Source organism: Centroberyx gerrardi, chromosome 17 (assembly GCF_048128805.1).
Source record: "Centroberyx gerrardi isolate f3 chromosome 17, fCenGer3.hap1.cur.20231027, whole genome shotgun sequence".
In the NCBI taxonomy this organism is placed as follows: Eukaryota; Metazoa; Chordata; class Actinopteri; order Beryciformes; family Berycidae; genus Centroberyx; species Centroberyx gerrardi.
Window position 1 is genome coordinate 11,233,599 of NC_136013.1, and position 21,953 is coordinate 11,255,551.

General features: G+C 41.0%; 2 protein-coding genes across 2 annotated transcripts; one reads left to right on the forward strand and one right to left on the reverse strand.

The window, feature by feature from the left end:
* The first annotated feature begins 5,167 nt into the window (after positions 1-5,167).
* On the forward strand, positions 5,168-11,993 carry ptafr (platelet-activating factor receptor). Its single transcript, XM_071903431.2, has 3 exons — positions 5,168-5,280; positions 6,769-6,906; positions 9,512-11,993. The coding sequence occupies exons 2-3, from the start codon at positions 6,904-6,906 to the stop codon at positions 10,706-10,708; spliced, it is 1,200 nt and encodes a 399-aa protein (XP_071759532.1). The 5' UTR covers positions 5,168-5,280; positions 6,769-6,903; the 3' UTR covers positions 10,709-11,993.
* Positions 11,977-15,290, reverse strand: LOC139914964 (Fc receptor-like protein 5). Its single transcript, XM_071903432.2, has 6 exons — positions 15,186-15,290; positions 14,767-15,054; positions 13,940-14,236; positions 13,017-13,163; positions 12,868-12,895; positions 11,977-12,672 (listed from the first exon to the last, which is right to left on the reverse strand). The coding sequence occupies exons 1-6, from the start codon at positions 15,229-15,231 to the stop codon at positions 12,555-12,557; spliced, it is 924 nt and encodes a 307-aa protein (XP_071759533.2). The 5' UTR covers positions 15,232-15,290; the 3' UTR covers positions 11,977-12,554.
* Between the last annotated feature and the right edge of the window lie 6,663 nt (positions 15,291-21,953).

Here is a 21,953-nt window from a genome sequence, read left to right on the forward strand (position 1 = left end):
TTTGTTTATTCCATTTATTGCAGCATGATTATGATGAGGCACTAAATTCTTAGGTTTGATCAACCATGAGTGCATCATTGTCTTCTGTTTGTTATGTAACCATGGGGATTATTTTCCTATCGTGCTGTGTGTGTGTGTGTGTGTTTGTGGGTTATACAGTTAATGGTGTAAACTTACCACTAATATCACACAATACCTCATAACTTGTATGAATGTGATAGGCAGCCAGCCAACGAGGTGAAAGCCAATCAGGTCCATATTGTAAAAACCCCCACCCACACACACACAGAGTCACACACACACACACACACACACACACACACACACACACACACACTCTCTCACACAGTGAAGTGTTTGTTTTTGTATCTCCTGAACAGTTTAGAATAACTCTTGCGACACACTGGTTCATTCGGCAGTCTGAGGTCAGCGGCGGCGGCGGCGGAGGCCATAAACACTGCCGTCTCTCAGCGCTCACCTATATCATCAACAACAAAGTCCTCTATTGTCGTGTTGCTATTGAAAATTAACATCTGCAGTTTAGCATCGTTGCTTTCCGTGAAAGACAGGGGCTGAAACATAATTGGACGTCAAAAGCCTCCCGCTCCTCCGTGACCTCGAGCGTGTCTGGTGCGACTTAAACGGTTGTGTAATAAAAACACTCCTTTGTGGAGATTCTCACAGTCGGGCCATTGTTTCCCCCTCATTAAGCATCCCACCCTCTCAAAAGGTTATACTGCTCTAATCATATCATTTGACATAATGGGCTAGGCGAGGTATAAATAATGTTACGGTGTTGCTCTCTCCAGGTGGGGAAAAGGCCAAAGATACCAAATAATGAAAGAGAAATTAAATCCTTTCAGAAGCTGCTGCAAGCCGAGGGCAGAAGCGGGCAAGTCCAGACACCTGAACACCATGGCAGGAAAGACAAACGCAGGTGTATGTCTGTGTGTGTGTGCCTGCTATGCCATGTTAATATATATCTGTGCATGAAACTATATTTATGTCTTATATTTTTTTATGTAAATACAGCATGTGTGCTGAGAGACAAAGGACGCTTTAGAAGACATCAGATAGGGATTTATCCATCTGTATCTGTAGGGACTGGCTTGCTCTGTAGTCTAAGACGGGCTATAAATAAAGAAAATAACCCTTTACCTCTGAAAGAGAAATGCACAAAAAAGGCAATAGGGCAGCAGAAACAGCGAGAGGACGTAGTAAAGTAAAGACAGGCATGGAAAATGCCTCGTTTTTATGAGCATGTGTATCTCTCGTGTTTCATCCATCTTGAGAGGTTTGGCTCTTGCACAGACAGGTTTCTGTCATTCTGGGAATTTGCCTTAATACATCAAATGAAATCAAATGAAAATGTATAATACAGACTGCAATCCAATGCACACAGATAGGGTTTCAGGGTAGTTAATCTCCTACATACTGTAAGACATGCAGACAAGCTGATTCGGGAAGAGCTGTGTCACAAGCCAACATCCTTCCTAATCACAAACATCCTCCACCAGCTAGCAACGTCAACTCTCAACGACAAGAAGACTGAAACAATTCACTCCAACAAGGCTTTGTGGATGAACGACACAACTAATCATCAAGTTATCTGACTGAATGTCTTTCTAAATGAAGCATTTTGTATTTTACATTTTAGATATTTAGCTGATGCTCTTATCCAGAGTGACTTGCAATGACTGCAACTGTAGAATAAGCTTAAATCCTGCGTAGATCACCGGAAATTAAAAGCAGCCAATAGTAAGGAGTGCAAGGATCAGGGCAATAATCACCTCACAATATTCTTTTGACCATTGAACGATCATGTAAGAGATAACCAAAAAAAGAGGGATTTTGTCCCACAATATGACTGGTATGGAAACATTCCTGCTTTATGCCCTTTTTTTTTACAGTGGGGATGAGGATTAATGTCCTTAATCTGAGACTAGTTTATTCCCAGTATGTAAACAGATGTGACACAGAGGCCCTGTCATGTGGGGAAACATGCACTTATGTAATGCTATCCAGCATCCACAACATTGTCACATTGTGTAACCTAACATCTATCTAATCCTCTAATACTGTGTTCGAAGGGTTCATCTTACATGTAGTAGCCTATATTTTCTTTAGGTACATCTCAATTCAATGCTTAAACTGTAATTAAATCAACATTAAGAGCCTTCCAACATCGACCGTAAGCGCACTTATTGAACTCTGATATTTGACTTTTTCATGTCTCAGTTGGAGAGATACATGAGAGAGAGAGGGAAATCCAGTTCCCTGTCTTACTGTCAGGTCCTATAGTGTGTGTAGGTACAGATGCCTCAGCCTGTCTCGCTCACCCTCCCATGGCCCTCTCTGTCTCACTGCAGGGGGACATTCCTCAAACCTCAGCCTCTGGCATGCAGTAAATCTGCCTGAGAGAGAAGAGACCTGCAGTCTCCAGGCCTGCCCAGTCCGCTCTGCCAGGCAAGAAATGTCACTAACTACCACCTATTTATCAATTTACACCTTTCTTCATTCTTTTTCTTCTACGTCTTAAGTGGCCCGTGCCTAGAACCAGGGCCTACCTGGACAGATGAAATAAAATATCCTTCTTGGGTGTTTCATATCTGCCAGAGGGAAAAGTGCGTGGATCAGGGTGAAATGAGGGAGCGACTGTGAAAAGGTGTTGATGGGACAAGAGGTGTTCCAGACAGCCAGCACCCTCCCTCCCTTCCTCCCTGTGGAATGCACAACCCGACCCACTGTATAGCTCTCCCAATGCTATAGCAAGCTATCCCATAAAAAAAAAAAAGCTATTGAGGTCCTGCCAGCATTCCCTCTCTCTGTGTCTCCGCACACCTGGACTGAAAGCGTACCCATGCTTTCTCCTGTCCAATGGCCGTTGAGATGAAGGATTCCTCAGACTGACCTGTGCAGCAGCGCAGAACATCAGGGTTTCGCCTGCGTGCGTCGGTGTCTGATTTTTTTTTTTTTTTGGGGCAGTGAGGGCAACCATGGCCCTCATAGACTTATAGAGGAATTTATTTGACAGGAGGAATGAAGCAGGCAGGCAGAAGCCGGAGGCAGGCTTCAAACCTACGGAAGAAGCTTTTTGGAGTATATCACTGGTACCACTACAATAGGAAATTTTTATTTAATTGAACAAATCTATATTTAATAATAACACCAATCCGCTGCCATGCTTGGTGACGGAATATAAGCAAACCACATCTCACACAAGCTCTTCCCCATTTCATGGCCAAGACAAATACCAGTTACTTGCTGTGGAATCTTTCAAATCCACACCCAAACCACGACTAACAAGATGTATTGTGATTTTTTATTTTTTTTTTACAGTGTAAGCCTGTATACCCACCAATGGCACAGCGTGTCTGGCAGCTAGGGCACAACCACCAAAAAGCTCTGCTCTCTTGTTCCGCTGCCAAGCCATAATAACAGCAGTAAGGTTGGGGAGGCTCGTTAACCTTAATCTAGGAATTACAGTGTGGCACCAGGGAGAGGAGGAGGTGTTGTGTGCTTGTACATAAGGGCTGGAAATTAAACATTTACCACAGGAGGGGCTGGCGTTGTGTTTGAGCAGCCTTACATATTCAGAGAATGAGAGAATGAGCATGGTGGTTCATGCAGTTCACACAGCATAATGTACCTGGGTTGAAATCACTCCACAACCCTTCACTGTCTTTGAAGCTGAAAAAGCTGTTGCTCTTTTTTTTCTTGATCTCTACTGCCCCCATGTGGCGAAGATGCACTACTACATTCTGGCTTCAGTGGCTCCGCACATAACTCAAGATGGTTGAATACTGATGAGACAGAATAAGAATCAGTTTAATCGCCAGGCACAATTACATGCACTACGAATTTGTCTGGATGATGTTGATGGAAATTGGGTTTTTATATATAGGCTACATAAAGAATGATGAAGGCATGCTAATGATATTTGTATGAAATGAAACACTAATCAAACCTGTATTTACATTAGATAATGAATTGTCATCATCCGGACTAATAGCCCCTATCATGACTTGCTAAGGAGAGATGGAAACATGTTTAATCAAACGGCTGATTAACCTACTCGGCAATAATGATAGACACATAGGCCATAATGAAAAATAAAAAAGCAAAAAACTAAACTGCTATACAAAAAGTTTGATAAGATTGTGCTGGTCTTTACTGGTTTTGACCAAGGCTAGTAGTTTGTGTACTAAAGGCTGTTTGAAGCAGGTTTTGTAATCATAATATTCCTATAATATTCCTATAGGGTCTTACAATGTGTCTGTGACACTCAATAGTGAGTTGATGGTGACCTTATAGTACTTTATGGTATTTGTTTATATCTCGTATGGTATTAGGCTACTATAGGATTTTCTGTGATGTGTTTTTGCCGGAGAGAAAGAGGTAAAATCCGCACACTGTATTGATAGCTCCCAATAATTCTAATGGCAAGGCATTTGACCCACAGCAGGTGCTTGATATTTTGTAGTTTCACCGTGATATTTGAATAATATCCTTCTAAAATGTATTATAGGATTACTATGATTGCTTTGGTAAGGATATATGACAAACACGCCTGAGGTATTGAGTCAACCCACTCTATGTGTGTGTGTGTGTGTGTGTGTGTACACAGTTACGATATACGTACAGTTAAGCATATGTCAGACTGATGTAAGTTATGTTGAGTTTAGTCTTTTAAGGAGAAAAAATAGGAAAAAAGAATACATTGGTGTTATTATGAAACTATAGTCTACCTGATTTTTGTTTATAGCCGATTGGTGGTTGTTTGCCTTATGATGATCACCGGCTGGAAGTCATAGTGTATCCATTTTTAAATTTTTTTTTATTTCGACCCACCACCAGGCTGCACCACTGCATCTATTTAGTTTCCGTTGAAAGCTCTCCATTAGAATACATAGCACACAGACGCCTTGACAGCATATTTCTATGAATATGGAAATGAAAAACCCATTTAAAAAGTCCAAGATTGCTCTGAAATGGGTGTTTTTCCTTTCAGTTTTAACAAACAGCTCCACCTGGTGCCGGAACATGCCGGGAACAGAAGGAGGAGGTGTATTGTGCCATTATGGGGTTTCCCGTCAAGTCTGCAAGAAGTTCACACCTCCTTCTCCTTGACCTCTGAAGCACTCACACACTCCCTCACACACTGTCTCTCACACTCCCACTTACTGCACTTGCTACTTTCGACTGTACTTTTTCATTGTATTGGCACCCTTGAGATTTTAAAGAAGAAGAAGAAAAAGAAGAAGCACAGAAGACTGTTTGGTAAGTAATTTAGTTGTCTTTTAACTTATTGGATAGTTTTGGTCTGGCTCTTTTCTGTTTTTTAAAATTTACTTTTACTTTACTTGTGATCAACATGCAATTTAACCATTTAACCATTTAACCATTTAACCAGTAAGCCATTTAACCATTTAAAAATAAATAAATAAATAAAAGAAAGAGAAAGAAACATCAAGACCAAATCAAAGCAACTAGCCTATTCTACAAGTTATTGAGTGAGGCAGCTAAGTGTCATTGGTTTTTACACTCTCGAGTCTACTGGGTTGTGACCTGACATTAATTAATTAGAGCTGTAAAGCAGGAGCCAGTGTTGGGTGTTTTGAGGTAACATAACATGTTAGTTCAATTATTGTTATCTGTTATTAGTTACCTTTTAAAGTCAGAATGTCATCACTTTTATTATTCTTTCATATTGTTTCATTTTTGTTAGAGCATTTATTTTATATAAAAGAGGCATCTGGTGCACAAAACAGGCTGCTATTTGAAAAAAACAAAAACACTTGTGCAAGGATATGAGATTGGCTTACTGTTTTACAATTTTTTCAAATCAGAGTTTTGCATTGAATTATAAAACAATGATTGACAAAACACTTGGTAGCACAAGCCACAGGATGTTTTTGAAAGGGAGTAATAAGAAAGCAGCCAAGTCCAACTAGCTACTTTTAATAAAGAGTAACTTAATGTAACTAGTTACTTGTTAAGGCAAGTGACAAAGTAAAGTAACTAATTACTTTAAATTATTAAAAACTTTACTCAACATTGAGTAGAACCTAATAATTTACATTTACTACTCAGCAATGGTCCCTTTCTCACAGGCCCAACCACAAGGGATTCACTTGTCACACTTAAATTAGGCCAATGTGTCATTTTAACACACAATATCTTAATACATAACAAACTCCATAGTGTTAATTTAAACCTGAGAGTGTACAAGTCAACAGTATACCAATGTGTCTATAAGTCCACACCATCAGAGTTACTAGTTTTGATCAGTCGCCCCAGAGCCATATCAGCTCTGTGAGTGAACAAACTGTCAACAAATCCACACTTATTAACAGTGGGACTTGCTGTGTAATAACATATGTTGTGTTAAAATGTACTGTCATACACAATTATACACAACAATGTGTTGTGCATAACCCAAATGTGTGCTGTCCCAAAGAAGACACACAGGTATTAAAAAATGACACCTCCTTTTTAAGAGATCAGTGAGAAAGAGAGAGAGAGAGAGAGAGAGAGAGAGAGAGAGAGAGAGAGAGAGTATCACTTGTGCATTTATTTTACAATATATCACCTTATCACCTTCACCAGATGCACTAAAATGGAATCAGGTATGTGTGAAGTTGAGGTCAAATGTGTCTTGTAGTCGTGAGAAAATAATATGATTCTCATTTCTCTTTCATTTTGTCATGAATGTTGCCAATGAACAGGCTTCGACATGTCTTTGCTTTGCTTTGCTTTCCCATTTAGACGCCGTTTAGCTGTGGAATCTGGGCCGATCCGGTGCTGAGCAGAGTCGGCGGTTTTAAGTCACTTCCAAACCACATAAGATCCTATAGATTTCTGTGGAACTACTAAAGGAAGAAAACGATTACTCTGTTCACCATGGTAAGTTCTTATTTCTAGTTTCTTTTCCACTTTTTTTTTTACCCACACTATGCTTATACAATTCCATATCATATATCAGGAATGTCTAATTATGTAGCAGATACAGTATATAGCCACGGTTGTAAGGACAGGAAAATTAGGTTAATCATATTAGAGATGCTTCTGAAAACTATATGATTCATTGTTGGATTACAGTGACATATTCAGAGAGGAATAGGCATTTTGGTTATGAAAATATGGCCATTTTACATATTTTAACAGTTCATGATAAGACTATTCAGATTAGAGTCTGTAAATTGGAATAAATTGTCCATTTAATTCATATTCAATTCAATTTAATTCAACTCATATTCAATTCATATATTATATGAATTTTGGAAGCAGAGTAATCCAAAAAGTGAATGAAACTAATAGGAGTATGTAACTGAGTTTGAGTAATCAAGTAAATGGCAATAAGCAGGTAATCCAATACAGTAAACAGGCAACATGTTTATTTTGTTCGTTGTGAGTATATATTGTGCTGCATGGGTTGCTGCACACCAGATTTCCCAGTAGGGACAATAAAGTGACACAAAACAATAATCAGAAGCATCAAAACCAGATCAGGGCAAACTTCTCTGACTGTCTAAATGGTACTTTAGTGAGTGACTTTAAAACTCATTCATTTGAATAGATTTGATTGGGGATTTTTCACAACTATTAAAAAGAGCTCAGTGTAAAAGACTAAGCTGAGTGTAACTGACTCATCAATAGCCCTTTGCTCAATACAAGCCCATGGGGTTCCCCTGAGTGCCGACGGGCAAACGAACACGTCAGCATCAGCAGCTCTATCAACTCATTTGACAGCACTTCACCTTTAACATATCACCTGTGGATGCAATAGAGGAAAAGATTTTGAGATTTTGAGTTTAAGATCTGTATCCAGACCTGCTGGTAGGGTAAGGATGAATGGGCAGAGGTCGAGCTGCGACTCACACACCCTTCTATTTTTATAGAGTTACAACATACAAAAAGCCACAGTTCGTCTGTCCATCTGTGTGTGGGAGGCGGGTGTGTGTGCGTCTCTTGTCCCAGCCTCACTGCAACAGACCAAGAACCTGGTTAACAGCCAGTATATACGATCAGGCTGCACTGAGTCGGGTGCTGACGCCTCAACCGCACCCCGCTGCCACAGTAGATTTTATATGTTTTGTTCATTGTGAGCATATATCCTCCATCCTCCACACTTTGTAATATATTGCACTTTAAAAGTCACTCCCTGTGTGAAGTAAGCCAAACGTTATTTAATATACAATACAGTGCAATACAGTGCTTTGATTGTAGTAACATTGCAACATTAACCAATAGTTTCCAGTACATAACCAATCCTACCTCAGTATCAACAATCATTTTTATTGTTTAACTGTACTGAAGGATACAATTGCCTGCTTGTTTGGGAAGTGTGTGGGTGTGTAGGTCTGTCACCTGGTCTGTTGCAATGAGTGTGATAAGACAGGGTAACCGGAAATGAACATAGAGGTGACTCAGAGTTCTATTCTATTCTATTCTATTCTATTCTATTCTACATCTCATACAGTCATGCCTTTGAGGTATTTTTTCTGTTCCACTTCCTCATCATGAGCTGCAGACACACAGATTTTACTTTAACTTAGAGACTCGTGTGAACTTTCCTTTAAGTCTTTATAAGTTTCTGTTTGGATTTTCAATCTACAATTCATGGCTGTTTAAATTACATTATAATAGGCAATAGTCAAAGGATCGAGCAACAAATGTGCAATATATAGTGAGTCATTTCTAAAAGTAATATTCCCCTACAGGGATAGTAAGTGATGTAAGATCGGATCAGAATAAGTTAAGTCAAAGTAACTTATTTGCCTCATAAGCCCAAAGGTAACTGTGAAAATTATGCTGCTCACATGTAGTTTGATTTTGATTGATTTTCCTGGCATGGTTTTTATTCCATTCATGTCAGGTCACTTTTAGCGTTAATTCTGACGGATCATCTGGGCTCTACAGCTTTATGATGTTAGTGATAAACCTGAATGGTCTCCAGCTCCACTCCACTATCTCCTATTGGGATTGTGTCTGACTAATAGGATAAAGGTGATCATTCATAATCAATATCTTAGAGATCATTATTATTCTTTTTTTCTCTGTAAGGGATTATTGGATTGATGCCATGCCATAAAATGATGCAGCCCACTCCAGTACAGCAGTCCAGTTAGATGGTGACTGAGTTGACATTGATGCCCAGATCCGGACATTTCACCCAAGCGTTTTTTATTCTGTGTATTTTGTTATGTTCCATTCTATAATCAATATTTAGTCTTGGTTTCCTGGTTTCCAAGGTTTCTTACATTTTGCCAAGTGAGCTTTTTGTGGGAGTTTTTCCTTGTTCTCATTGAGGGTCTAAGGTTGGAGGGAGTCATATCCGTTCATTCATTCATAACGTGGGCGTTGTGAAGCCTTTTGAGAGCGTTACTGTGATATACAAATGAACTTGTCTTGACTTACAGCACCACCAGAATGCTTTGTGTTGTGATGGGACATTACATTGGTGTTTATTTTGACTATAACCTATATATGATCTGTTTGCCTCCTACAGACTGAAATGCTGGCTTCACCTGCTGGGTCTACTGAGGCCGCCGTGTCCCTAGGTGTAACAGGAATCTCCACACCGGGATCTACAACTGCCGGCAACTCCACCTTCCTGGACTCTGAGTTTCGTTATAACCTCTTCTCAGTTTTCTACAGCAGCATCCTCATCCTGGGTTTCTTCGCTAACTGTTATGTGCTGTTTGTCCTCCGCCGTCTCCGCGAGGCCAGGGCCATGGGTGAAATCCGCATCTACATGACCAACTTGACCGTAGCCGACCTCCTGTTCGTGTGCGCCCTTCCCTTCTGGATCGGCTATTACAGCCGCCACGGTGACTGGGTCTACCCGGACTTTCTGTGCCGGCTGACCGGCTCGATGTTCTTCATCAACACCTACTGCTCCATCCTCTTCCTCGGAGCCATCAGCGTCAACCGCTACTGGGCGGTCACGCGGCCTCTGGACGCGGCCTCTTCGGACCACAGGCGCCGTGGGATCGCCGTGACCGTCACCATCTGGGCCGCGACCTTAGCGATGTCTGTGCCGTCTCTAGTGTCTCCGGGGACCAACCTCGACGAGAACAACGTGACGCGCTGTTTCGAGGGGTACCACAGAGGAACTGATGGGGAGAAGCGAGTCGTGGCAGCCACACATTTCGCAATCATTGGAATGTTTTTTATAGTCTTTTGCCTTGTAGTGATTTGTAACCTCCTCATCGCTCGCGCCTTGCTGGTTCAGCCTTCTACTCAGTCGGGCCTCAGGTCGGGAACAATTGTATCCAACAGGGGCAACAGCAGCAAGCACTCCTCATCCAAGAGGCCCAGGGGGGTGAAACGGCGGGCCCTCCAGATGCTGTGCGCAGTGGTGGGGGTGTTTGTCGTGTGTTTCCTGCCCCACCATGTCATTCAAGGCCTCTGGACACTGGCAGTGCTGGAGATCAAAGAGGGATGGGGCAGCATGTCCTGGGGCCTCGAGACTCGCCAGGCGCTCAACGACGCACATCAGATCACCCTGCTTCTCATGGGCCTCAACTGCATTTTGGATCCTGTAGTTTATTTCTTTGCCACGAGGAAGTTCAGAAGGTTCATTAAGTCCCACATGAAAAAGGTGGCAAAGGGAGACGCGTGCTCGCAGACGGCCACCTCTCAGATATCCATGGACAGCAAAAACCAGAGCCAGAGACTGGACAGCGAGCACCAACTCCAGTGAAATTAACTTGTATATATGTCATATTTTTCCCTTTTTTGTATAAAAAATGTAGACATTTGTTACTTGTGTGTGAAAGACTCGACCTCTCATTTTGTCACTACTTGAGGATTACAGAACTTACAGTATTTTGTTGCACCTCTGGAGCTGCAAGAGGGCACAACAACAGAGGTAAGTCCATGGGTGTAGACAGCTTTCCAGTGTTGCCAACACAGATGCTTAATATTTAATTATTCTGAACCACACTCCCAGCTTTCAAACAGCTTTCAAAAATGCCCACTCCAGATTTTCATCATATTGTTGCCAGTTGTTTGCCAACTGTAATTTGGTGTTGATTTCTCTGTGGCATCACTGAGTCTCTTTTAAATAAATTATGTATTATCTCAAACACATCACCTTGAATCTTAATTTTTGGGTCAGAGCTGTGGTTTGAATTGCACCAGTCCTTTTTGCTCTTCCTGTGTGAAATACATGCTGAAAAGCAGAAGTTTTGCATGCAGAAGTACAAAAACAAACATTTTATTGCTGGTTACAAAATAGTGCCGAAGACTACTTTATCAGCCTATGAAATTAATTGATGAGATGCCAGATGCATTATTTAAATAGTCCGGTGTTGTTCTGCACAAACTAGGCCACTCAGATCAGTAGTGCAGAAGGGTATACACAGATATGGAGAGCATACCTGCCTCTTTTTTAGGTATTTAGAGTATGGGATCACTGTATACACACTCCCACTCAGCAGAACCCCTACCTTGTCTACACCACTGCCTGAGATTATATCAGTAAAGTGTGTGATAATGAGGTTGTTGACTTCCATGAGGGAAGTCACATGTCTTTTTGGCTTTGCCTGGACAGGTTTTAACCGTTATTGTGAAACTAAGGAACAGAAGTCATAAGCTTAGGGCCATATTTCCCCTGTGGGTCCCGTGTTGTGACATTGTTTCTACTTCTCACGTTAAAAAGCTCACTGAGTATTTTATGAGAGAGAGGAAACATTGCTCATTCCAATGCAGCTATCTAAATGTGATATTGTCTGCCTGCTGTTACAACAAAGCTTTATGCTGTTCATTTTGTTATGTTTATCCTGTAATGCACTCAAAAAATGTTATTCTGTATAATGTGATTTACATAGCCTATTATGGAACTACTAGCTTCACTCCGCACCTCTTTGCTTTGTTTACCCCACACTGTAAAATCATCATGTGACAATGAGAATGTGCCTTTAACATGGACAGAGGAACAATACGGCAGATATAGTCTCTTCATTAAAGTTATTTGTTTAATTTGTCGCATTTGTGATGATACAAGAATCTTGCTCAGAAAAAAAACTGAGAGGGAGAGAGAGAGAGAGAGAGAGGGAGAGGGAGAGCACACATGCATGTCTGCGCTCACAAACACCAATATGTGTTGACAACGAAACACAGAAAGATATGGCAAATACAAATTAGGTTTCATTAATATGCACACACACACAAACACAGAGAGGGATGTGCTTCATCTTGTTTGATCAACAAACCTGTGACCAACAGCATTTGCTAATAATACTTCATTTAAACCTACTTAGAACTCCAGATGGGTGGGTTTTCCCACATTAGGACAAATTAGATTGTTTTGTCAGTTACTGACAATGATACCAAATTGAGTTTCTAACAGTAGAAACATCCTGGTACTCCTTATATTGACATACAGTATGTGGCAAACGTCATCTATCTGGTACTCCCAGTAGGTTAAAGGAAATGATGAGGATTATTTGCACACACTATCTGACCAAAGTCTGTGGGTGAACAAAATGTTCATTTGTCATTCTTCCTCTTTTTTTTATTGCATGTCTCCACCCCCTCCAGGCTCTTCAGGAAAGGGTTGAGTACACATCATCCCCAGTCATATAGTTGGGTTCCAGATCAGAGTAGGCTTGGTCGAAATTCATGTACATTTCTCCTTCAGCTTCGCTCTTCGGCAGATCCCCCCTAGTGTATGAGGAACAAAAAAAATAAAAAAACTTGATTAGGCTGCCAGGACATTGAGTCTTCTGATGTTTCAAATGTAGATCAGTCATCAGACGCACAGCGGGTGAGAAAATAAAATGCAAACACCAATATAAATGTACAGATAAAAAAAGTTGATGATGATTTCTATCTGTCTTTTTCCCTTCAAAGACTTACTTTGGTGCCTTTCCAGGTCCATCAAAGCCTTTGAATGAGAAAAACAACAAATTAAAATGGCCCATGGAACAGCATCTGCTTCATATTATGGATCCTTTATTAAAACCCAACTTATGACTAAACAGAAAACGCTTTAGTGTGTTCCTCACCTTTAGCTGTGGTATGGGTATTGGCCAGGGCCTGTAGAGCTGCTGGCTCATTGGCTCTCTTTCTGCCCAGCCAAAACAGAATGGCAAAGAGGATGATCAAGGCCAGGAGAGAAAAGGTGAAGGCCGCTATTCCTAAATTCTCACAGACTACAGTAAGTTAGGGAAAGGGGCACAGAATGGTAGAAGAATTGATTTAGTCGGTAGCATACAGGTCAGAGCAAATAAAAAATAAAATAAATAGTTGGAAACATATATGATAAGGAATTCTATCTTTGTGCATTATTTGGCATGATATTATCATTAAAGGATGACACCAACATTTTTTTTTTTCATCTCCATGTCTCTTTACGCTTTAGCATAATGTTACGTAATCGTAAGCGACTAACGTTATCCTAAGAGTATGAAGGTAGACTTTTTAATAATCCAAAGTTGGCATTGGTTTTTATTCTATGGCCTGTAGATTCATAACTTCTGAAAACAAAATCTCAGTCTTCATCATTACGAATCAACAACGCAAAAACTTTATCTGTCTGGCCAACTTCGTTCACTTCCTGTGTAAACAAAGCAAATTACGCTCAAAGTCTTGTGGAAAGAGAGATCTTCTGCCACTGAAAGTAGTTCCAAAGCATGCATTTTTTGGTGATTTTTTTGTCTATTTTACCAATCCATTAAATAAGCCTGGCAGGTTTAGATGCGTCATTAAAATTAACTAACCATCCAGCCTTACAGCAGCTACAAGTTCTCATTTTTTCACTTTTAGGACAATGCTACTCACCTATGATTACTTAACATACTGTATGTTAAAGCACAAAATCCTAAATCCTCTTCAGCAGTAAAGTGACTAATGGGCTAAAACTCCCCAAACATCGGTGTAGATTTCATACAGTTGATAGATATACAGTGAATGAAAACAGACTACCAACCCGTTGCAGGCAGGTAGATGATATAGACTGTGTGGTTAGGGCTCAGCTTCATTTGTTGGATATTGTGTACATCGCTCACAGCTTGGCAGTGGTACTGGCCGCTCTCCTCTGCCTTGGTGAGGGTCAGATCCCTACTTGAGCCCACCTTTTGCGAGCGCCCCTGGTCATCCAGTCTGTACCAGGACCAAAAGACAGAGGGGGGCAGGGTGAAGGCGTTGCAATGCATGGTGAGTGTTTGACCTTCCACTATGATTGGGTAGCCTGGTGTGGCCACCACCTGCAGAGGGGACATAATTTCTGGAGAGGAGGAAGGGAAACACAAGCAAGAGAGGGTGATGGAAGGAGGAAAGCGTGGGTAGAGACAAAATAGCTACACTACCAGTCAAAAGTTGGATGCACCTGATTGAATGTATTATATTTTTCATTATCTTAAAGCCATTTTTAATCTAAAGGCTTATGCTTAAATGCTTGAAATTTGTTTTTTAGACAAATATAAATATAAGTGAAATTGATGCCTAGGTATGAATTTCTTTCCAAAGCCTTTGCCTTTCCATCAAGGCAAAGAGCGGCTACTTTAAAGAATCTAAAATATAAGATAGTTTTGATTTGTTTAACACTTTTTTGGTCACTGCTATAATTCCATTTGTGTTATTTCATAGCTTTGATGTCTTTACTATTATTCTAAGATGTGGAAAATAGTAAAAATAAAGAAAAATATGTGTGTCCAAACCTTTGACTGTAGTGTATATATGAAAAGATGACACTGTGGAGAGTTTCACACATAATTTCATTTGATGGGAATGGACTGAAGAATCACAACCACTTACCCACTACGGTCAGCTGGATATTAACACTGTATGTTCTGTTGGGCCAATCAGAACACATGTATTCCCCTGAGTCTGCAACAGTGGCATTGAAAATTAGAGGATCTCCTTCCATCAATTGGTCGTACTGCCCTGTTTCCTGGTTCAAACGGTACCAAATAGGGCCATTCTGATCGTAACAACTCAGTGTCACTGGATCACCTACTAAAACCACAGAAGTTGTATTAATTATCAGAATAGGAATAGTAGTGTCCATGATAGGTGAGGTTGGTAGTTGAGTTGAATTCGAATCTGTCAAGACAGAACAAACAAAATAAATTCAGACAACACCTTTTCCAGGACACAAATAAATGGCAAGTTTCTACGTTTCATATCTATATTCTATATTCTGTTATTACATACACTGAACGACGTGCCCTTACCTGCTGTCTCACACAAAAAGAACAGGAGAAAAGACCAAAGCAGCATGTTTTGTGATGACTCCAAAGCAAATGTCACAGTTGCTTGAGTCTAATAGGTACAAGAATGCAGCTTGTGCTGCTATCAAGGCAAAGGTGAAAATGGAGGAAGTGTGAGAATGGGAAACTGAATGGATAGGAAGTATCGGCTTCCCCTCCAACAAACTACTGAATTGTACATTAACTTTCTTTAATTACGTATCTGATTATTTCTCTTTTCCCCAATTTTTATATAGAGCATGCAACACTACGCAATGATTTCACCTCATATACCTATCCACATTTGATAAACTTACATATAATAATTCAACTAAAAATAGCATAAAAATATAAACTTACAGTAAAGCTAATCTGGCCCAGTAAAGCCTTCAACTTGTAAGACTAAAATCACACATCCACTTTATGACTGGCAGAATTTACACCTGAGTCCAGAGAACTTTTGATGGTTTTCAAAATGTTAGAGCCTGCAGGCAGGTCTATCAGGCTCTCAACACACTCGGTCTCAAACGTTTCATATCTCCTACAGTGGTCACCTTCAGGCTCAGGCTGTGATGACAGGTGAGATTGGTGCTGTTGGACAGTTTGACACCGGCGCTCTCCCCGGAGGCGAAGGCTCGCTGGCAGCCCGGTGCAGCCTGACAAGTCAGGAGAAACAGGTATACTTTCTACCCGTCTCAGGAGAACCAAGTGGTCGCTTTTACTTCTATTATATATACTGTATATAACTTTTTTTAAATTATAATATTATAGAACATACAGGACAGTGTATAGGACAGACCAATAGATCAGACACAATGTATAACACAAATGTAACCAATACATCACCACAGACATCGACCGTGGTCACAGCACACACTCTCATATTTACACCCATCTGAGATTTCAAGTTCACTTACATCCACACAGACACACACACACACCCACCCACCCACACATTCACACACATCACAACCAATGGGTTTTAGTGTGAAGATCTTTTGATATCCTGTATCTATTTCTGTACTCTCCACTCTCCTATTCAGCCCTAAATAAAAAAAAAAAGTCACGTCAAATGGCCTTTTCACACCGAGTCGTAGTGTGCTGTAGTAATAATAATATGTTTATTTATATGGCACCATTCATACATAGAATGCAACTCAAAGTGCTTTACATAAAACAGATTGACTAAAACAGTAAATGGATTAAAAACAGTTCAATCAGGAGAGACTAGGATGAATGCTCGAATGAAAAACTTTATTCATGACATGAAACAAGATGTAAACTTTGGCGTAAGCTCCATGGAGGAACTCCTCCCATTCGTGAAGTTAGTACATCCGGGATAGACGTAGGAATTAGGATGTCCCCCTGGGAGTTCCTCTGGAGCCTGGACATTGGTGGTGATGGGGTGGAGGAGGGACGAAGGTAAGCACAGCGACTGGAATGACAGCAGCATACGGCACAGATCTGAGAGAAGGGCAATAGCATAGAAGGTGACGTGCATATACTGCCGTCACTTAGACGATTGGCTCTTGTGATGGCTATCTCTGATTGGTTCTCTGGAAAAAGAGGGAAAGTGTTCACCAACTCTGATTGGGTAAAGAGAAAGCATGAATGAATGATAAGTAGTCTTCCTGATTGAAATTGCGTAATACTTCACTAAATGGATTAAATCCATTACATTACATTAAAATGACATTAAAATTTCAAAATCAAAAATAGTCTAGCATGACCCTCTATGCCAATGACAACGGCAATTCTAAAATGATCAACTCATAAAAAAAAATAATTTGTTGACAATAAAACAATAAAACAGAGGAATAAAAAACACTGCAAAGGGTAAAAGGCAATGTTAATTAAAAGCTAAGTTGAAAGGATTTTTGAGGGTTTTGAGCTGGCGGTTGAAGGCGCTCACAGTAGAGCTGCAGATCTGACCTCTGCCATGCTGGCTCATGTTAAGTACAGCTCAAGTTGTCCTTGCCTGCATGTTTTCAGCACATGTATTATTTCAACACGACATAAGCAAAGCCTGACCTTAAGTGGCGCCTGTTTCTATTACGTCCGTCAACTGTGGGAAGTGGTTTCTTTCGTATTTTGCAATGTAACAGTTGCTATGACAAACAGCAGCCGTTGCTAACATCCAGGGACAGAAGGAAGTGGACTCTAACATTTGGTTTACTTAAAATGCTCCAAAAGTGTCAGCAAAACATCACAAGTCACAGAACAGCATTCTCGTGCAGTCAGAGTTAGTCACCAAACCAAAGCACTTGAGGAGTTGCAACACCTAGAAACAGACATTTACGTAGCATGAATCAACAGTAACAGGAATACACTTGATCAGTGTGTGTATTGAGGCCTACTGAGGGGAAAACACTCCTTGATGTATAGGATACAGGTGGGAGACTCACAATACTACCAACTATAGGCTATCAGCTTTGATTAGTGTTTAAAGTAGGCAAAGTTCACAGAGAAAACTTTGACTCCTCTTTGGCTTAATCCTGTCCAAACAACACAGATCAGAATTAAAATCAGAATGTGAATTTATTTATTCGCCAAGTACAATAAATGCCTGTCGATCAGTTTGTCTTGGGACATCAACTTCTATACATAGTAACATAAATCAATACTGGACACACTGTACAGGAACAACAGGACCTCACATTCAGTGCAATGGGACAATGTAAGATATGCAATAGACAGCATTGATCCAACGTCATTGTGTATATGAAAAGTCAACACTTTACATACTGTACATTCTTAACAACACAGATGCCAAAATAATATTGAATCAACACCAAATGAACGTAAGCCGGTGTAAACAACATTGGTCTTGGGCCATGAATGTATGCCAGTAAAATAACTGATTATCAGAGTTTTCCTGTTTTTCATCTCGTTTGTATTAAGGTTGTATTATCATGATTATCATTAGCATTTTGAAGCAGTGGAGATGTGGATGGGGATTATATCGATTCAGTTTAACATTTTCAGAAAATAAAATGCATGCAAACTTATTCTAACCTTTCGATAATGCAATTTCAGGCTGAGCTATCTTCTACTCTCCTATGGTCCTAAAAGATGAACTTTTCTCATTTTTTTATGGTAGAAGTGAGAGATAGGGTTTCTCCACGCTCCCTGTGGCCACTTATGACTTCCTCTTAATGAAGTTGTGTACACCAGAGGGGACAGAGGAAGCTCTCTCTCTCTCTCTCTCTCTGTCTGTCTCTCTCTCTCTCTCTCTCTCTCTATCTCTCTCTGTCTCTCTCTCTCTCTCTCTCTCTCTCTCTCTCTCTCTCTCTGTCTGTCTCTCTCTGCCTGTCTGAGATGAAGATAAATTGTGATATTGTATAATTATGTATGTCTATGTTCATATATGTGTATAATTGTGTGCATATCAGTGTGTGTGTGTGTGTGTGTGTGTGTGTGTGTGTGTGTGTCAGTGTGTGTCTTTTTATCCCGGTCATTATTCTTCATTATTCTTCTATTATTCATTTTTCATTCATTATTCTGCCTGTACCGCTGACTGAAGTCACGCCTGTTGGTTCTCGCCACAGACACCCTGTGGCCGCAAGGACCTCCCTGCCAACAGATGACAGTGGAATAATGTCATCAAGTTTGTGTGATGTGGGTGTGTGTGTGTGTGTGTGTGTGTGGGTGTGGGTGTGTGTAGGTGTGTGTGTATGTGTGCGTATCCACATATGTAATATTGTCCCTGGTCTAGATGTTTAAGTTTGCCTACCTGGACAAATGCAAAGACTATATATTCCATGTTATACTTTATCAATACCCTTTATATATTTACTTTATTGATCTCTAAGGCGCAGCAGTAGCCTAGAGGTTATAGAAGCGGGCTTGTGACTAGAAAGTCAATAGTTTGAATCCCTGGACTAGCTGGGAAAATGTGAAAGGGGAAAATGAAGCAGTAATTGCTCTCCTCTCCACTCAGCAGCTCCAACAGGAATTCTCAGTCGACTTTCCCTGGATAAATAAAGTAAAAATAAAACAACACTTGCTCTCCTGCCCTCCATAGGAAGGTGAGAGAGTTTCCTGGTCAGTTACAGATTCAGTGTCTTGCTCAAGGAAACATTTCTCACTGAGATTTAGCCACCAGGATACCGGACCTGAGAACTCCTAGTGTTGATATTACTGAACAGCCACCACCGATACCAACCCAACAATGATTAAGTCAATTCTATCATGTGGACACAGCTGCCCCACACATTTCTATCTTACTGACTCAGTCTGTTCTTTATTCTGATGTAAAGTCATGCGATAATAACAGTGAGTTACCATTGAGAAGTAACACAGCTCTGGGCTCATGGCTGCTCCGGGACCTGAAACTTAAGTCATTCTAATGAGAAAACTACATTTCTTGTTAATTCACATGAAACGGTTGAAAATCAGAATTTTACAGAATTTGATTTAAATATCAAAATACCACAAATGTGGTTCATATTTCACTCGAGAGCCTTTGAAAGGTAGTCAGTTCTGAGAATGCCAAGTCAATTCCTTTTAGTGATACAATCCAATATGAAGGTTTTATATATATTCAGCCACTGGGTGGTGCTCAGTCTCCATAGATTTCTGCCCTTTCCATTTGGATTTGCTTGGTGAAAGCATCGACAAGCACCTTTTCTGTCTTGCCTGTGATCCCCATCAGTCCAGTCAGTCTGCCAGTTGAGAGGCCAAAGTCACTTGATTTTGTGGTCTAACAGGGTGGCTGTGGGTTATTTTTTCTATTCATTGTATAGCTCTTTGTCAAATGAGAAAATCTGTCATCATTGCACTACTGGCAAGCCTTTGGTAGTCTGGTAGGTTGGAACGTGATAGGCAACACCAGCAATATAGATTATATTTACACCCTTGGGACACACAAGGCTTCGTAAGTTTGAGATTTGGGCAGTGTGAGAGTAATCAAATATTAATTATACCTACCACTGCGCCGTCAGCTGCTTTGGTTTTATATTATGTAAAATATTCTCCTCTGTTATTAGAAGATTCTCTCTTCTGGTTTATGGGTTAATTTCCCTCAGATGCGTTCATGTTTTTTCAGCAGTGCACCCAGACACTCGCCTTAAGTGTCACTGTGACAGTCTCTAGCTCTGGGGTGTTTTTTAGTTTACACTTGAATTGCTGTTCCCCCCTCTTGTGCTTTTACTCTGTCTGTGTGTTCTGAACATTAGCCCCATGGGGGGGTTACAGTCACTTCATTATGAGGAAAATACATTATTATGTTGTTCAGCTGAAAAGGCATGAGATCCAGCCAGAGATTTCCTCTTGGAGACAGTTGTTCCTGATGATCCAAATGAAATATGAAGGCATTGTGTGTGTGTGTGCGTGCGTGCATGTGTTTGTGTGTGTGTGTGTGTGTCCACGTCTGCTTGTGTGTGTGTGTGTGTGTGTGTTTGTGTGTTGGTGTGTGTGCATGTGTGTTGGTGTGTGTGCATGTGTGTGTCGGCAAGGAGAAAGCCGAGGATGTGCACTCATCCCTGCATCATTTTTTGATGGATAAGTTTCCTCTCTCCCCTCGTCACGCGTTGGTTGTCACGGTGATGACGAGTGGCTTCCTTCTGCTTTTCTGGCGGGCGGTGGGATGTGACAGTTGTAGGGGCGGCTGCCAGGAAGTGTCTCACTACTCTCTCTCCCTCCTGCAGTCTCCTCTACACTACCTCTACTAATTCCCCCCAGTTCAAGTGATAAACTTCTGTCTTAGTGTCCGTTTTACCACTCCTCTCAATGATCCACAACACAATATCTTAAACTATGAATATCATTTCTCCCCCCCATCTCCCTCGACTGGCCTATATGGCGCTTCGGTAATAACGACAACAGCAATGAGACCAGCGACAACAGTGACAAGAGCTATTACAACACTAGCAACAATAACAACAGAGGACAGCACTCAACTCCAGATGGGCGCTTCCTGTGCCAGGCAGGAAATGGCACTGAGCTCCCATCTCATCATAATTCATTTTAGCAGGGAACAGAGACGATCATCTCTCCATCTTCAACACATGGGGAGGCTCCATCCCCCCAACGGGTGGGCTGTAAATTCGTTTCAGTCTCTCTTTGTTCTCCCTCTCTGTGTGGATCCCACTTGTTTTGTTGTCGTCCCTGGCTGGGAACGCTGGGTAGTCGGAGTCTAATATTTAGCCTCAGAGTCTTTCCTCTCCCTGGTGTGGTGTCTCTTTGAGTGGAATGGAGATAATTCGATTGCGGCTGACTACGCACAGATGCGCACAACTGCATGCTCACCATGTGTGTGTGCTCATGTGCAGACAAACACACACACACTCAAATGCACACATACAAAATATGTTCATTTAAATATTTCTATACGGTCTACTTTATATGCTCAAGGATGTTTTGTGCCACTGTTTAATGATGAATCTGTGCTGAGCGTCTGTGTGTAAATTCACAGTTTGTGTATGTGTGTTGACGTGTGTGTGAGTTTTCATGTGCATATGTGTGTGTTTGTTGCTTGTATGCATTCATATATGCGTATATGTGTGTGTGCATGTGTGTGTGTGTGTGTGTGTGTGTGTGTGTGTGTGTGTGCGACTCAGGCTCCATCATCCCTGTGCTGCATGGTGCTGATGATGCGCTCAGCTCTGCTCTGTAGGCCCTGTGTTGAACAGATGTCGCGGACGCTGATACTGTCCCTGCGCTGAGCGGGAACAAATTACAGACCAAAACACACACACACACACACACACACACACACACACACGCTGCAAATATAACCTTCAGATTACAGAT